The sequence below is a fragment of the Loxodonta africana genome, chromosome 11 (assembly GCF_030014295.1).
Source record: "Loxodonta africana isolate mLoxAfr1 chromosome 11, mLoxAfr1.hap2, whole genome shotgun sequence".
NCBI classification, from domain to species: domain Eukaryota; kingdom Metazoa; phylum Chordata; class Mammalia; order Proboscidea; family Elephantidae; genus Loxodonta; species Loxodonta africana.
Window position 1 is genome coordinate 39,417,266 of NC_087352.1, and position 16,799 is coordinate 39,434,064.

Genomic DNA, 16,799 nt, shown 5'->3' on the forward strand with positions numbered 1-16,799 from the left:
GTGCTGTGGGTTTTTGAATATGAAAGTGTTTTGTTTGTCAGTGCACTTGGTAGAAAATGTATAACTTTCAAGAAATCCATAAAAATCAGTCTTCAGACGTATTGGTAGACTTTTAAAGATGCTGCTTTACATCAGTTTCCTTTTCATGCAGTTGTAATAATTTTCCAGAATTGCAGGAGAATTTTGTTTCTAATCAGGATATAATATTCCTCTTAGATTTATTTCTATCTGCTTAGCAGAGTAAGGATTTGATGTTGGAAAAAGGTCAAAGTATTAAGGTTTTATATGTGTGTGTGTGTGTAATTGCTAGGAGCTGCACATAAGAAAGAAGATAAACTTAAGATAGAAATGTCATAAAATAAGAAGAGCAAATAAATTTTAATAACAGTTACCTGTTGTTCTATAATCCCAGGGTAGCCATCAATGCAGGATAACCATTGAGGAGCCATATGCCTTCATTTTATCATCTATCAATCAATTTCTTCATACTTTAGATTTTACAGAGTTACTGTCATTCTGCAATAATACTTTGTAACCTGCTTTACAGTTTAATTATTTATCGTATTTTTTTTTGTTCTTTAAATTGTCTTCCTCAACATGTCCCATAATTTATTTAAATTATTTCCTATTTAGGGCATTTCAGTTATTTCCCTGTTGTTATTTTTTTTTTTCTATTTTTAATGGTGCTACATTGAACAGTTGCTTTGTGCATGGATCCTTTTGTATCTTTGATTGTGTGCTTGGAATAAATTCTGAAAAATGAAAGTTAGAAATTTCAGATGATGATCTTATGTCTGGCTTTTTATACATGTTGCTAGGTTGTGAGATGTAGACATTTTGAGCTCATATTTACACCATCACTTACCACCTTTGCTTTGTTTTTAGAGTTTGAAGACGGTGATCTGGAATCCTGGATCACCAGAGAGAGGTTTCAGAATTACCTTACGGTGGATGGCTTCCTCTTGTATGAGCTTGGAGACACAGGTAACAGTCATGTACAATTCTCCGTCACACTACAGATTCTTTCCTTAATTGATTGCTTAAATCTGATTGTGTAGGAAATTAATTTTAAGCTGTATTTAAAAATTTTATTCCTTACTTTAGATTTGAACGCCAGCTCTGCTTTATGAGAGTACAGACTAATATTACCAGAGTATATACCTTTGTGTGTGGCTTAAAGACAAGCTACCATTTTACTGATAGAACTTATTGGCACAATGACGACAGAGAGCCTGGATAATTAAAAGAAATGAGAAAAAATAACCAAGAACTTACACTGAGGAGACTTATTTTGTAATAGGAGTTAGAATACAACTTATTACCTTTTAAGGTCTGCTTTTTACTTTTTTTTTTACTTGTGAGGGGAAGACATGGGAATGAAACTGGTAAAGTTATAGGACTGGAAATGTTAGGCAAAGCAAATATAAATATGGATGCAAAAAATGAAAGCTATACAAAGGCAACTATATGGTCCTGTGTAAATTTTAGAAGGAATTGTTTTGTGAATTGACAGTGAATTATAAGTGAGAAATAAATCATGAACATTGTTGCTGCATTTGCTTCCATTCACAACTTCATGGTAAGTATAGTAAAAGCATAGCTCTAGAGTGAAAGAATGGGAAGATTTTCTTTGTCTGGAAATGTGTAGTTAATACAAGTACTTCTTCCTTAGGAAAACGTCCCTTACCCCTTCAAACTACGTTAGTTCCCTCTGTAATACTCTTTGATAGCACCTTATTCCTTCAGAACTCCTCTAATTTTTAACCGTACATTTATTTGTGTGACTATTTGGTTAAATTGCCTGTCTCCTGGCTGGTCTATGAGCTCTCCAAGGGCAGAATTGTGTCTGAGTGTGCTCATCACTGTGTCCTCTATAACTCGCCCAGTGTGTGGCACATTATTTGGCACTAAATGCTTGTTAATGCATGACAAACTGCCCGTGTTTCTTTTACCCTGCTGGCCGCTGGGAAGATGCTCTGTATGTGGTAGACATTTTGAAAATAACTCATGAGGCATTTGAAAATTAAAGAAGCACATAAAGTCCAAGTTCTAAACAGTAAATGAGATAATATTTTGAAAAGGAAAATAATCATTGTGAACTACTGTTTTCAGCAGAGGGTTAGAAGAGTTGAGATTGTGTAGATTGTGTAGAAGAGTTGAGAGCTGTTTAATCGGTATGGTCTTAGGGGAAGCAGCATTAAAATGTGGGCATGATAATGAAAGATTCTTGAATTAAATCTATATTCTTGTACCTGGTCTAAGCTAGATACTGTTCTAGTATTTGTGTGCGTGTAATCTCATTCCGGGAACCCTGGCAGCATAGTGATTCTCTCAATAACTCCTTGAAATCAGTATTAGTTCCCTAAAATAAGTTGATGTTTACTGAGATTATAAGTGATGGCCTTCCTTGTTGTTCTCCTAGGGCTGGGTACACTACCCAGGATGTAGTAGATTCTGCAGGATGGTGGTGTCCAGTTTTCTGACTCCAATACCGATGTCCCAGCTACTTTTGTCATGATTTATGTCCTGTTCAGGGTTAAATAAATGTTAGTTGATGGCAAGTAGTGATCTCTGGAACTGAAGAGAACAGCCGTATAAAAATCATTTTTTGTTGTTATATACCATTCTTTTAGAACTATAGTGATTACTTTAGTAAATTTGATATATTAGCTTATTCCATATGACTTTAGTTTTCGACAAAAGAGTTATTTTAGTCAATGTGTAGGTTGTGTGAAAACAAAAAAAAATTTTGTGTATAAATTATTATAAATATTTACCATTGCTTACATTTTGGAGGTCAGGGATGGGAGGTAACTTATCACCTGGAGTGAACTAATTCATTATTGATTTTTTATAAGCATATATTGTACCAGAATGTGTTGATACAATTATTGAGTTTAACTTGTATAGGATGATTGGAATTAAATTCCAGAACCATTCTTTATTAATTCCCCATCCACAACAAAAGCATAATTGAAAAGTTCATATAATGAGTGTTACTGAATTTAGATGTGTCATTCTTAATTTCAGGAAAGCTTGTCGTTATTGCAGTTATTGATGAGAAAAATACATCAATTGAACATACCAGGTATAGTACCTTGAAATAGTTTTAAGCTTCAAATGTCATCTAATTCAGACTTTACAGGGGTTCAGATAAATTTTACATGGTTTCTTACTTTTCCTGCAGCACTTAGGATAGGGTAGCGGACATTAGAATTGAGCTATTTTATTATGTTTTTCAAGAGAGATGAAAAATTCATATGTTTGTTCTTCTGCAGATTAAAGTCAGTTATTCAGGAAGTTGCCCAAGATTACAAAGCCCACTTCCGTAGGTAGGTGTTTGGATTCTGAAAGAATCTTTTGTCTTTAATTATGCTTTGTAATTTAATAAAGCAGCACTAGTAATATTTTATACTTTCAAAGGTGAATTAAGGAACTGAGAAAATTACAGCCTTTGTTTAATTCTGTTTATATGTATTTATGATTCAAAAGTCAGTAGACTTCATATTCTCTTTTCTACCTTTATTGTACGTGATTTACATGTTAAATATATAGTGTTTCCATGCTTACTAAGCCCAAAAGTTCCATTCTTTGTATTGTTTACTGTTTTGTGTGTGTGTTTAATCACTCTTTCTCTCGTTGTTGATTAGGGATTTTCACTTTGGCCATATGGATGGAAATGAATATATAAATAGCTTGCTGATGGAGTAAGTAAACTGCTAAATGATTTTTGCGATAATTTTTTAAATCTCTTTCTGAGAGACAGAGGACCGGTAAATATAAAACAAAAACATTTGATATATTCTGATGCAGATATTCTGTCGCTAAATATTTTACTTTAGTTTTTAAATGCCATATTCAAAAGTTACTAAATTTTAATATTGCTCTCTACTAAAAAACAAATTATCATCTCGTAAGTCAATGTTATAAAGTAGGAAGCTTGATTAAAACAATAAAAAAAAAGTTGGGATGCAGTTAAGACAGTGCTGAGAGGGCAATTTATAGCACTGAAGCCTTACATTAAAAATCAGAAAAGTCCGGAAGAAAATAATGCAAGACCTACCTAAAGAAACTAGAACAAAAACAAGAAAAGCAAAATAAACCCTGAGTAAGCAGAAGGAAATAAGGATAAGAAAAAAAAAAAAAAAATCAATAAAATTGAAAACAAGAAAGTGGAAATAATAATAGAGAAAAACAATGAAACAATAAACTGATTTCTTACCAAAAAAATCAGTATAATTGATAAACCTCTAGCAAGGCTGACAGAGATATGACACAAATCACCTGTAGCAGGAATGAAGTGGGATTTTGCTGTGCAGCCCTTGCAGCCATTAAAAGGCAGATAAGAAAACACTAAAACAATTTTGCAATCATTAGTTTGACAGTATTCTCAAAAAAAAAAAAAAAAAAAATGAAGCATCTGCTGGAAAACAACAAACTATCAAAACTAAAAGTGATATAAACAATCTTGAGTTATTTCAAGGGTTTGTAGTGGTACTTAGCAGGAAGAACAGGGAGAGACTAGTCTATGCCATCTTGTTCAGACCAGAAACCCAGAATTTATTGTTTTAAAAATGTTAGAATAGACATATATATGTATTTTTTTTTCCTTCAAAATTATCGTCTTAACACAATTCATTGAATTGGTCTGTTCCCAATTATTTTATCATGAAGCAATTTTCCATTCATTTCTGTTGATTCTTTTTCTAAACTTTGTTTCCATTCTAAACTCTGGTTTCAGTTCAATTCCAGCACCAATATCACACTATTGTCATTTTACTATATGTTTATAACATCTTATGTTTGAATTAGAAACTCCTTGGGTGGGACCCAGTAATTTGTGTTTCAGCAAGTTCTCCCTGTGGTTCAGGTAGCCACCAAGTTTAAGATCCAGTGCTCTAGACTTTGTAGACAGGGAGTGCAAATGAGAAGTTCTTGAATAAAGGAAAATAGCTACTGACCCTCATTTTAGCCACTTGTTTATAACTAGAAGTGATTGAGTGAAAAACAATGAAATGGAAGGAGTTTTGTTAGAGTACAAGCATAGATGTAATATGGAGGTGAATGCTATATACCATCACTTTCTTAACTATTGTGTCTTAAATCCTTGTGTTATATTGAACCTTCTTAAAAGATAAAAAAGCTGTTGCAGGTTCCCAATGTTGTTTTAAATTATTCTAATATTTTAATTTGTACAAGTGACTCAGTTTTAATTTCTTATGCTTAGATTTTTACAGCTATAAAAATGGATTTTACAAATGAAATATGGACACAAGTCTACACAATCAATAACATTCAAATTCATTTACATTTAATGCGATAGATGATTTAATATTGCTGAAACTAAATTGCTGCTTTTAGTGAGAATATAATAAAGGCTCTTAATGTGTAACTTCTTTGGAGCTTGGCATGCCTGTGGTATGGTGTGCATTGTGATGATTCATTTCTTCGATACCTTTTCTTAATTGTTACCACAAATCCTTCATTTTTTACCTTGCCTTGGTCTTCACTTTGCACCACTCTATCAACTACGTATTGAATACACCTCTGTTTTCATCAGTCTCTGATAATTCAAATATAACGTTTTGGCACCAGCAAAGTTTCCAAACACAAATGTGAGTAGTAAAACAAGAATTGAAAGCAAGAATGCAAACAGATGCTTGTACACCAGTGTTTATTGCAGCACTGTTCACAATAACCAAAAGGTGGAAGGAGCCTAAATGTCCATCAACAGATGAATTCGTAAACAATATGTGTCACATGTATATTGTTGGCAATGGTAATTACCATTGGTAATGAACATTATTCATCCATAAAGAGAAATGAAATCCTGATACATGCTACAACATGGATGAACCTTAAAAATTGTGTTAAGTGAAATAAGTCAGTCACAAAAGGACAAATATTTTATGATCTCACTTACATGAAATATCTAGAATAGGCAAGTTTATAAAGACCAAAGTTTATTAGTGGTTATGAGGGGCAGGTGGGGAAAAGGACTTCATTGCTTAGGGGACACTGGCTGAGGTTTTATTAAAGGTGATGGGAAAATTTGGAAATGGATAGTGATGATGGTTGAACATATGATGAACTTAGTCAATGTCGCTGAACTATACATGTAAAAAATTTTGAAATGGCAAATTTTTGTTATATATATTTACCACAAGAAATGATGTATAGGTGGTCATCTTGATAATGAATATATATATTTTTTGTGATATTTCAAATCAGTTTGGATTGTGGCAGTTACTTTGAGGAGTAAGGATCATCTGACTTCAGAAAAAGTTAATTTCATATAGGGATGTGGCATTGGATGAGGAAGGTAATGAGAAGGCTTTTCTCAGAATCATCGGTGTCAGTAGAGTTTCACGTGGAGAGCTACATGTAGAGTAAGGCATGTGAGTAATAGCAATACAAAGTTACCATGGATTTAACAGGAGAGTACTTTTTTGCTTGGTATTCTGCTGGTTACTATAAAATTCTGTTATCTCTAATAAAAAATACATAGACATAATTTTACTGTAAATTCTAAATTCAGTTGTGAAATAATTTTGGCAGTTTTATCCCACTGAATTAAAAGTACTGACCAATTTACCTGACTAGTGGTGATATTTAGCATGACGTTTCAGTAATCTGTCAGGCGGCAGATGCCTGAAACATGTTTAAAATTAAAAAAAAAAATAATTGTCTTTTATGCAGTATAATTTTAACTAAAAACAAGTGGCATGATGTATTTTTTAAAAGTCTTGTAATTTCAGAGTACCAGTGTTTAGAAGATAATATATTTACTGGCAGATAAGTAGGACTGGGTATTAGAGTATATATAAACCAGGGAGTTTACGCAGAGGATTTTGAATTAGATACATTTTAGGCAAGGATAGCCTGACAAGTGATTTTGACTAGATAGTAGCATAGATTCTGTTCATTTTCCACATTGTGGTAGGCAAAATGGCCCCCCAGAAATGTGCATGCTCCAATTCCCAGAACTTTGGAATATATTACATTACAGATCGAAAGACTCTTTGCAGGTGTAATTAAGTTTACGGACCCTAAGATAGATTATCTTCAATTACCACCATCCATTTGTCAGTTTGTCATCCTGTGGTGGCTTGCCTGTTGCTGTGATGCTGGAAGCTGTGCCATCAGTGTTTCAAATACCAGCTGGGTCACCCATGGTGAACAGGTTTCAGACTAAGATGGACTAGAAAAAATGGAATAGGAAGAGAGGCTTGGCAATCTACTTATGCAAATTAGCCAATGAAAACTTTGTGCCTGACAACAGAACTGTCTGGCTCACTTGCTTTGGACACGTTATCAGAAGGGGTTAATCACTGGAGGAGGATATCATGTTTGGTGAAGTAGAGAGCGAGTGAGGGTGAGGGAGACCCTTAGAGATGGATTGGCGCAGTAGCCACAGTGATCATGATTTTGTTCTGTTGTTCATAAGATTGCCTTGTGTCAGTTGAGTTGAAGGCAGCTGTCTATCCTGGATTAGCCATGCTGCAGGGTGGGGAAAGGCCTAATTCTAGTCACATGAGGTCTTAAAAGCAGAGAATTTTTTTGGCAAAAGCAGAGAAGAGGTGCAATAAAAGGGTAGATCAGAGAGATAGAAAGCAAGAGAAGGACTCCACCCACTGCTGCAGGGTTCCAGGAGCCAGGGGACTCTGTGGCCTCTAGAAGCTGAGAACAACCTCCCAGCCAGCAAGCAGCAAGGAAATGGGGACCCAAGGCCGGCTGCATCATCTACAGAATGAACCTGGAAATAGGTTCTTTCCCAGAACCTCCAGTAAGGAACACAGCCTTCTGACCTTGATTTTGACCTTGTGAGGCTCTATAGCAGAAGAACCAACTGAGCCTACCGAACTTCTGACCAAAGAACTGTGAGATAATAAATGGGTGTTGTGGTAATTTGTTATGGCCACAATAGAAAACTAATACACACATTAAATGTATCTTGTTTTTAGCTTTTGTTCTCCCAAAGGGTGGACATTTTAAAGATTATTTAACTGAAAGAAAATGACTTCACATGCTAATAAAATGCTGTCATAGTGTTACAACTACATGAATGATTTCACGTAGGAAATAATGAGTGGATTTTTTTGTCTCTGGGGGAACAGAAGATAATTCTGCTTTCTTTTGTGTAGTTGATTTAAAAGAAATTTGACTGTCTTTTAAAGAGATCTATTTTATTAGATATTACTATATAGTTAACTATTACAAAGCACAAGAGGAAGGAGAAGTGAAGGAGCTTTGGAATAAAAGCAGGTGGAACACAAACCTCCCCCTCTACCAACCCACCCTGACAGTTTTTTGTTTGTTTTGAGAGAGAGAGAGGGGCGCATACTCAAGGTTATGTAATAATAATTGAAAGTCCTTATTGAACACTTACCCTGTGACCAACACTGGACTAAGCGGTCAGTGTGTATTATCTCATCTGGTTTTTATAATAACTCCGTGAGGTGTAAGTACTATTATTATCTCCATTTTATATAGATGAGGAAATTGAAATTTCTTAGAAGAAACTCAAGGATGTTAAGTAATATGCCCAAGGATGCACAACAAGTAAGTTAAAGAGATCCAGTCCTCAAATCCAGATCTCTCTTACTCCAAAGCTCTTAACTACTGTAGCATTAATATTGGCAGATAACTTAGTGAGATTGAACAGGTATTGATACCTAGAATGTTTTTAACTTACGGCGAGTGCCTGATACTATTATCTAAGATAAAATTACAGTATTGAATATGTTTTTTACTTTTTTCCAAGACAAATGGTGTACTTTCAGGTCTTTGGGCTATTAAATTATTTTGTATTGGGTTTTTGTGAATCTAATTAACAGAATAAGGTGTTATTTCCCATCATTCATATTGAATTCTTTCGAAACAAACATTTGTTTCAATTGCGTATTTATTTTTTTATAAAAGGTATTTTTATGTGGTTGCCAGGTTCTAATCTATTCCATAAGAAGGGATTTTTTTTTTTTTGTGACTCATGCCTTATAACTAATAACTAAAAATCTATAAATAACTGCATCCCGTTTTTGTGCGTAAGAATGGAGCTAAGTTGTTTTTTGTTTTTTTTTAATTTTATAATCAGCTGTTTCTTAATAACAACTTTGGGTACCGTACAACACTAGTGGCTTAAAACGGTAATCACTTATTTTCTCTTACGTGTCTGGGGTTGGCTGACCTTGGCTGGGTGCATCTAGATGTGACTCCAACGTGCCAGTGATGTTCTACTTTGCTCCACATGTCTTTGGTTGTCCTTGACCCTGGAAGAATATTCCCATGGGAATTTTCTCATGACAGCCATAGAAACACAGAGAAAAGCCCAGCCACATGAGCACACTTCAGGCCTCTGCAAGTCCATCCGGGGTCAGATGAGTGTATTTTGCCTCCAGTAGGAACAACTGCAAAGTACCCGGAAAAGGATGTGGTATGGGAAGGGATTCTGTTCTTAGAAAATAATTAGTGATCCTTTCTCAGTAATTTAGGTAGTGATAGTATATAGAGATAAAGGAGCCCTGGTGGTGCAGTGGTTAAGTGCTTGGCTGCTAAGTGAAATGTCAGCGGTTTGACCCCACCCCGCCACTCTGTAGGAGAAAGACCTGGTAATCTGCTTCTGTAAAGATGACAGCCAAGAAAACCCTAGGGGGCAGCTTTACTCTCTCACATGGGATCGCTATGAGTTGGAATCAACTCAAAGGGACACAGCAACAATATACTGATGTAAATTGTTTGTGTTATAAAGTTTTATACTTTTCAATAATGCTTTCATGTAGACATACAAATAGCCATAAAGTAACGTGTTTGTGACATAGGAATTAAGCACCTTTTTATGATTAAACAAAACCCTATCCCTGAAAGAAACAATAAAATTTAAAACAATTAAATGGCACATATTGGTGTTGTTACATCATTTTTCACTCTGCAAGGTGAACTAATGCTCGGGTAACATCACGGAAACATTTCCTGAGAATGCGATAGAGTGTATAGTGAGAGTTAGAGAATTTGCGGGAGTGTTTATTGCAAATGTATTATGTACGAGGTACTGTGCTGTAAGTTTAAGTAGAATTCTCTCATTTAATTTGTAAAGCAAGATCGCTATTATTGCCGCTCCCCCCTTATTAAAAAAAAAAAAAAAAAGGCTAAATTATTTGCCTGACATCTGGTTTGAGGACAGATTTGAACACAGGCAGTATGACTCCAGAGAGACCATGCTCTTACCTAGTTACCTGAGTACCATTTTACTGAGATGTGACTGTGTATGACTAACACTCTTGGTATGTATTTAATTTGTGGCACATTGCCCAGAAATTGATAATTCATACGTAATAATTTTAGCTTTACGTTTAATAATGATTATTCAGCTATGTCTATTGTATCACACATCAGAATGTTTTTTTAATATAATGATTTGAATACTTTTAAATTGATGTGAAATTAAAAAATTTCTTCATGTAGGCAAACGGAGGCAAAGGTTTTGGTGCATCCTTTTGTAATTATAGTGACTGAGCTACAGTGTGAAATAATGTCAGAATGTTTGTTATCTCTGTATTTAATATGTATTTTGAGTTCTTTGCTTTTATGTTTTTCAGTGAATTGACGGTCCCAACTGTAGTTGTACTGAATACTTCTAACCAACAGTACTTTTTACTGGATAGACAAATTGAGAATGCCAGTGACATGGTCCGGTTCATTGATAACATTTTGAATGGCACAGTAGAAGTAAGTTGTCAGTTTCTATTTTAAAGTGATAATGGTGAGGATGCAGAGAAGAAAACAAGTTCATCTCTTTACTCCTGATTCTAAAAGCAGTTGTGGGCCATCACCTGGGGTGAAGGGTGGGGGCAGACTTTATACATTGTTTCTCTCCTGGTATAGGCAAAGTCTCCCTGACATGGAGGACATAGAAGGCTCTTTTATGTCAGAGGCAGCTAACTGGTGGAAATGCTCCTTTAGGGGTCATTTGGAGAGTGGTTTTTGTTGTGACAGTGATTGGGAAGTGTTTCTGGCATTTGAGGGAACCAATAGCAATCATCGGTTTTCCTGGCTGTTAGGGCCTTTCTAGGTTCAAGAGTACAATTGGATTACGTTATTAGGACCAGAGTTTCTTCAGAGAGAAGGAAATGAATTGAGAATCAGAGCCTCAGTGAAAAGTTTTAATTACAGTCTGATAAAGTGTTTCTCAGAAATAATGACTGCATGTCTTAATTTTCTTTTCTATAAATCTTACTCTAGTGCTTTTTCAACTGTGGTTCTGAAATAGGTTCCATATTAGAGGGTAGTGTAATTACTTGAGTAGGCTGTGAGTTGCATGTGTTTTAATTTAATAGAGTAAAATGGAAAATACGAGACTTCTTTGTTTTTATTAAGTTTGATGATGATTTTATGAAATTTTGTGAAACTTTTTTTTTTTTATCTGTTTTACACTAACTTTATTTGAAAGTTGGTTCATACCATAACAAGTATTTCTCCTTTGGATCCAGGTCAAGAAGTTTGAAGAATACTCAATCACATAGTAGGAATTTTGTATTTATGAAAATAATATTCTTGTTCAAATGAAACTCACCCTGTATTTGTAAATTAGTGAAACGTGATTCAAACTGTTTAATGACAGATTTTGTTGACACTTTTAGCCTACAAATTCAAATTTGGTAAACTTCAAGAGTGGGTAGATGCAGGAATTTGATTTTCATCAGGACTTTTTCTCTCTCTGCCTTTCACTCCTTGCGGAGCTTCATCCTCAGGTGACTTTTACTGCTCAGCAGCTCTAGTTTAGCAATGCCAACCACACACAACACCTGGGCAGGCCAGGCTCAGGTGCTTTAGGCCGTCTTCTGTAGTTAGCTTTTGACCTCCAATTGTTTGATTACAACATAGAAGAATGGTACTTACATAACATTTTTTTTCCCCCTGTTTTAAGGCCCAAGGAGGTGATAGCATTTTGCAGAGATTGAAGAGAATAATGTTTGATGCCAGGACTACTGTTGTGGTAAGTTGTGACAGTTTGTCTAGTGTCTTTTATAATTAAGGGTAATAGGTTTTTTATGTCTGTGATAAAATCTGGAAATTTATAGGTTTAGGAAAAAATACGTCTTTTTAATTTGCAGGATATTTACTAGTCAGTATTAATATCAAGAAAATATATTCATTAGGTGGAAAATAATATTACTGTAGCTCAGAAGACAACTCTAAAGCTGTTGAGCATATAATAACTATCTTAAAGAGAACTATGTGATGTGAGAAAAATCAGTGTCTCTAGAAAAGGCTATATAGTATTTGGTATCCTCTGTTGCCAGTAGTAGTAGCTGGTTACACACATACGTACATACATACAAAATTTGTGTCTCTTACAGTGTCTTTAGTTACTGTAGAAATGTTGGTATTAATTCATGGGAAGTTAAAGCCATATTTTATCAATCCCATATTTTATTTACTTTGAGAACAACTTAGCCAAGAATTTTTTTACAGTATTTTCCTTCTTCTTGTTTCTCTAGTAGTGTAACCCAGAAGGGGGGAAAGAACATACGAAACATGTTGAAAATGGAGTCAAACTTCAATGTTTAAATTCATTTGTGCTTTTGTGTATCAGAATGACATCTGAGGAGAACTGAGTTTTAATTATCATTCCACAGTCTATATTCAAGAGCTCACCACTTATGGGCTGCTTTCTCTTTGGCCTACCACTGGGTGTCATCAGTATCATGTGCTATGGAATCTACTCTGCTGACACAGATGGAGGTTACATGGAAGAACAGTATGAAATATCTAAAAGTGAAATGGAAGGTCAAGACTTCATGGAAGAGAGCAGAGAACAACAGGAGCCAAGCGATGGAGAGCCTGTAATGCCTCCAATGCATGAACCCAAAGATGCATTAGAAAAGAAGAAAGATTGAGACCTTAGCAGTATAAAATGGTGGATAGGATTTCAAATTATTCAAGAGTCTGTTTATTGAATTTAGATACTTAATCATGATCTTGACAGAAGGGAACATGTTATGGGTTTTTTACTAATATTGACTGCGTGGATTAAAGTTCTCCCATAAATGGGGGGATGTTTGGAGCAGAGAGATGGGATGCTGGTCTAAAACATGCAGACAGAAAAAAGACACTCCATCAGAGTTTACATCATAGATGTTATTTTAACAGATCAGTTATATTTGCATGTTTCTCTATCTGAATATTTGTGTCAAAGTTCAGATTCTGGGGCAGAATATTTAAATTGGCCAATCAGGTAGAAGATACATGTTTGTTATAGGAACATAATACCTCCACCCCCTATTATCCATTCTCATATATTTTGGATAAGATTTATATGGACAAAGTTAAGTCTTTAAAAAAAAATTCGGCACTTTAAGGAGAACTAATAATTTTTCCATATATCGAATTAAAATTATGAGGTTAATAATTTGGTTTTGTGTAGCATAGCCATGTTATTTTTTAGCTATTATTTTTAAAGGAGAGAAAATGTTACTTTTTAACTTTAATACTTAGTTATACATTATTATAAAGTTTTCAAATGGACCTATAGAGTGGGACAAAGTAGTCTTTATGTTTGATCTTTGCACTGTAAACAGGGCTGACTTGGAACAGTGGTTTCAAACCATACCCTCGGACACTCTTAACAGATGCCTCGGTGGTCATTGCAGGAACAGAAGGTCTGTTTCTCCTACCCAGCTTTGGCCAAGACAGCTTCATTGTTTTTTTTGGTTTATTTTATGTATTGGGATTGCTTCTAAAATTTTCTTTCATACAAAGCTTCTGCTGCTTTTAAAAAAGTAATATATATGATACTCTTTATTGTAACTTATATTCTAATGTGTGTGAGTGTGTGTGTGTGTATATATATGTGTATATAAAATTTATTGACCATAAGTCTGTTAGGTAATATTATTGCTATATCTATGTTCGTATGAGTAATAGATGACATTGTCAGCACGTCAAACAACAAAAGTCATGCCCAATAAAAAGAGATCTGCCAGTTATCTTTAGTGTCCACTCAGTTCCATCAACCAGTGCCCTCCCATCATCTGTCCACAGTGAAACAAGGTAGGAATTCCACCCCACGTAATGTCTAATAAATTAGTAGTTTTTCCAGTAACATTATAGTATGTTTATTGTAGATTAGTTTGTTGTTTTTCAGGCTTTCGTTCCAGCTGAATTTTCTTAGGTGACTATTTTTTGGGTGGTTATTTCTTGAGTGATTGAGTTATCCAATATAAAGAATTTCTTTAAGCATTTAAAAATGTTTACTTGTTTAAAAATACGTTATTCATGGTCCTGATACTGAAGTTGTCTAGGGCTTTTGTTATTTCTACTGCCTTGCTGATCATGACTAAACTGAAACTCTTACATCTTAGGTACTAAAGAATTATACTAGTAGTTTATTGTTTCATGTGCTCTTGTTTTTAGAATTTAATAATTACTCATTCTTAATGTTTGGGACCCATTACTTTTTTAATAATGAGACATACAGTCAGAGAATTTCAGGAAATACTGGGGTAAGTGTTCTTAAATAGAAATTGGAGATATATGCTATTAGCTTCATCAGGTAGAATCCTCTCCAGAGAGTCATGATGAATTATTTTAGAAGGTAAATATTAATGTTCCTAATGATCAGGCTGGATTTTTAATTGTGACAAGCTTAGATAACTACAGATGCCTCATTTGATACTCAGCTACTATGGAAAGCGAAAGCTGTGTAGTCAGTGAGAGGATACATTTCTGCTACAAACATGCCTTTTTGTTTTCTTTCTTTCTTTCACATTTACCACTCTCAGATGTTAGTCACCTCCATGTTTTTGTATTTGGATTGAATCATTCAAGCATTATCTCTAAATGAGAGGCCTCGATAGGGAGGGGGTTAAAAAAGTAAAGCTCAATACATACAGAAGACAAAAATCCAGTGATCTTCCTGTGTATTCCGAGGTTTTCTTGTTTCTAAATTAATGCCTTCGTTTTCTGTTACACTTTTCACACGTTTGTGCTGTTGCCTCAAAGTGTGTGTGTGCTTTTGAAGTGTGCTCATTGGAAGAACAAAATATGTAGTTTGTAAGTGGTTTAGGTTTACCATTTTATTTCTTTTTGTGTTTATATTGCCAGACTGCTCACAAAGCAAATTTTAAACTTTAGTTCGCTAGTATGCGTTTCCCATGAATGTGATATCAGAGCTTACTAGAAAAGCTATTTTCATTTTAGGAAAATTTCCTTCAAAATAAAGGCAAACCTCTAATAATTGTACCTAGTAGGAGAACATAGACATCATAATTCATAGATAAATCTTAACTGTCATTGCATCTCAGTCACAGGAAATGTCCTTTAGTAAGTTGGAGTTTCACCTTCCCTTTCAATTGCAAAGGTTCTACTTCTGACTTCTATAGTTCAGAATTCTAGATGCTTGCTGTTGCTGAACTTGGTCCTCAGAGAATATATATATTTCATAGAAAGAAATGGCATGTTTTTATCAAGTATCCGATGCACTCCATCGGAGCTTGCATTCCTTTTTATTTCATTGTATACATTAGTATTTCTCTGGCTAATCTTACCTGAACCTTGTTTGAGGTGTATTAGGCCCAGAATTTTCATTTTCTTCTTCCTACACACTTCTCCCTGGTATCTGATTTAGAGACGACATTAAGCTGCCAAATGTCTGGAGGTTGAAGGAGGGCCTGTGTCTTCGGTCTATATGAGTAGTTAACTAACTACACTTTGTTTTAGTTTGGTGGACTTCTGTTCTTTTCTTGTGTTTTATTTCAGGGGACAGTTTTGGTTTTGGTTTTGCAAAATAATTATTTTCATCATAGTTGCATATAATAATGGAGGTAGGACAGGGAAAAATCACTCTGCTGTTTTTGTTATGTAGAAATTGTCCAAATAAACCAATGTGAAATGCTAGGGCTGTCAATCTCTGTGATATGTTTACTGTTTTATTTATATATGTATATTTGTTTCAGAATGTGCGTCCAAGAGTGGACTTTTTTTTTTTTTTTACTTTGGGCTAATCTGTAAAGGTTTTTGAAAGTGTATTACTAACTTGTTGAATTCATGATGTCCTGCTTTATGGCACCAATTGTAAACCTTTGCTTTTCTAAAATAAATTAACTGAAAACATGTGTAATATATTATTACTTTTATTATTTTTCTTTTGGTTGGTTGTGAAACGAATAGTGTTCTGCGCAGAGAGGACAGCCAAGACTGACCCTCTACAAAGTATTTTTTCCCTTTTGCTAAAATGTAAGTCATTCATAATTATAAAAACAATTTTAGAGTTTAAACAGACTTTATAGAGATCTGATTCTAATCTAATCCACTTATAGTTGAGAAACCTAAGATTCATAGGCTTGACCTGTTTTGTATTTGACATATCATGTAAAATCTGATTACTTATAAATATTGATTTTTCCAAGAGGGTATCTTTCACTAGAGTGAGAGAGGGCTGCCTGTGGGCATAGCCAAGATGTCCTGACCGAAGATCTGTATCCTGAGTCATTCCCGGTCCTGAATTGTAATCTGTTACTTCCTTAATAAACCCTGTAACTGTGAATATGGTCTGTGAGTTCTGTGTGCCCACTGCAATGAATTATTGAAACCTGCAGAGATGTAAGGAGTGCCATGGGAGGGACGACTGGTGTCAGAATTGGTAAAAAGGTTGGAAAGAGTAGGTATGTCTGACCTTACCTCATGGGATCAGTCTTAGGCTGGTGTTGATCTTGATTCTCTCTCCCTTCCCTTGTGAAGTTAGATGAGGTCTGATGCTACCATGCCATTTTTTTTACATTCACCCTCCTGTTAAAGAATTT

At 34.8% G+C, this 16,799-nt stretch overlaps 1 protein-coding gene across 4 annotated transcripts in view; it reads left to right on the forward strand.

Moving 5' to 3' along the window:
- TMX3 (thioredoxin related transmembrane protein 3) overlaps window positions 1–16,543 on the forward strand; it is a 45,198-nt gene extending 28,655 nt beyond the window's left edge. The window contains exons 10-16 of one of the 4 annotated variants that reach the window (XM_010586690.3): window positions 886–984; window positions 3,031–3,088; window positions 3,279–3,332; window positions 3,651–3,707; window positions 10,596–10,725; window positions 11,924–11,992; window positions 12,636–16,543. In XM_010586690.3, the coding sequence (XP_010584992.1) occupies window positions 886–984; window positions 3,031–3,088; window positions 3,279–3,332; window positions 3,651–3,707; window positions 10,596–10,725; window positions 11,924–11,992; window positions 12,636–12,896 (728 nt within the window). In that variant the 3' untranslated portion in view covers window positions 12,897–16,543. The other 3 variants (XM_023543740.2, XM_023543741.2, XR_010323436.1) reach the window with 3 other exon arrangements.
- The last annotated feature ends 256 nt before the right edge of the window (window positions 16,544–16,799 follow it).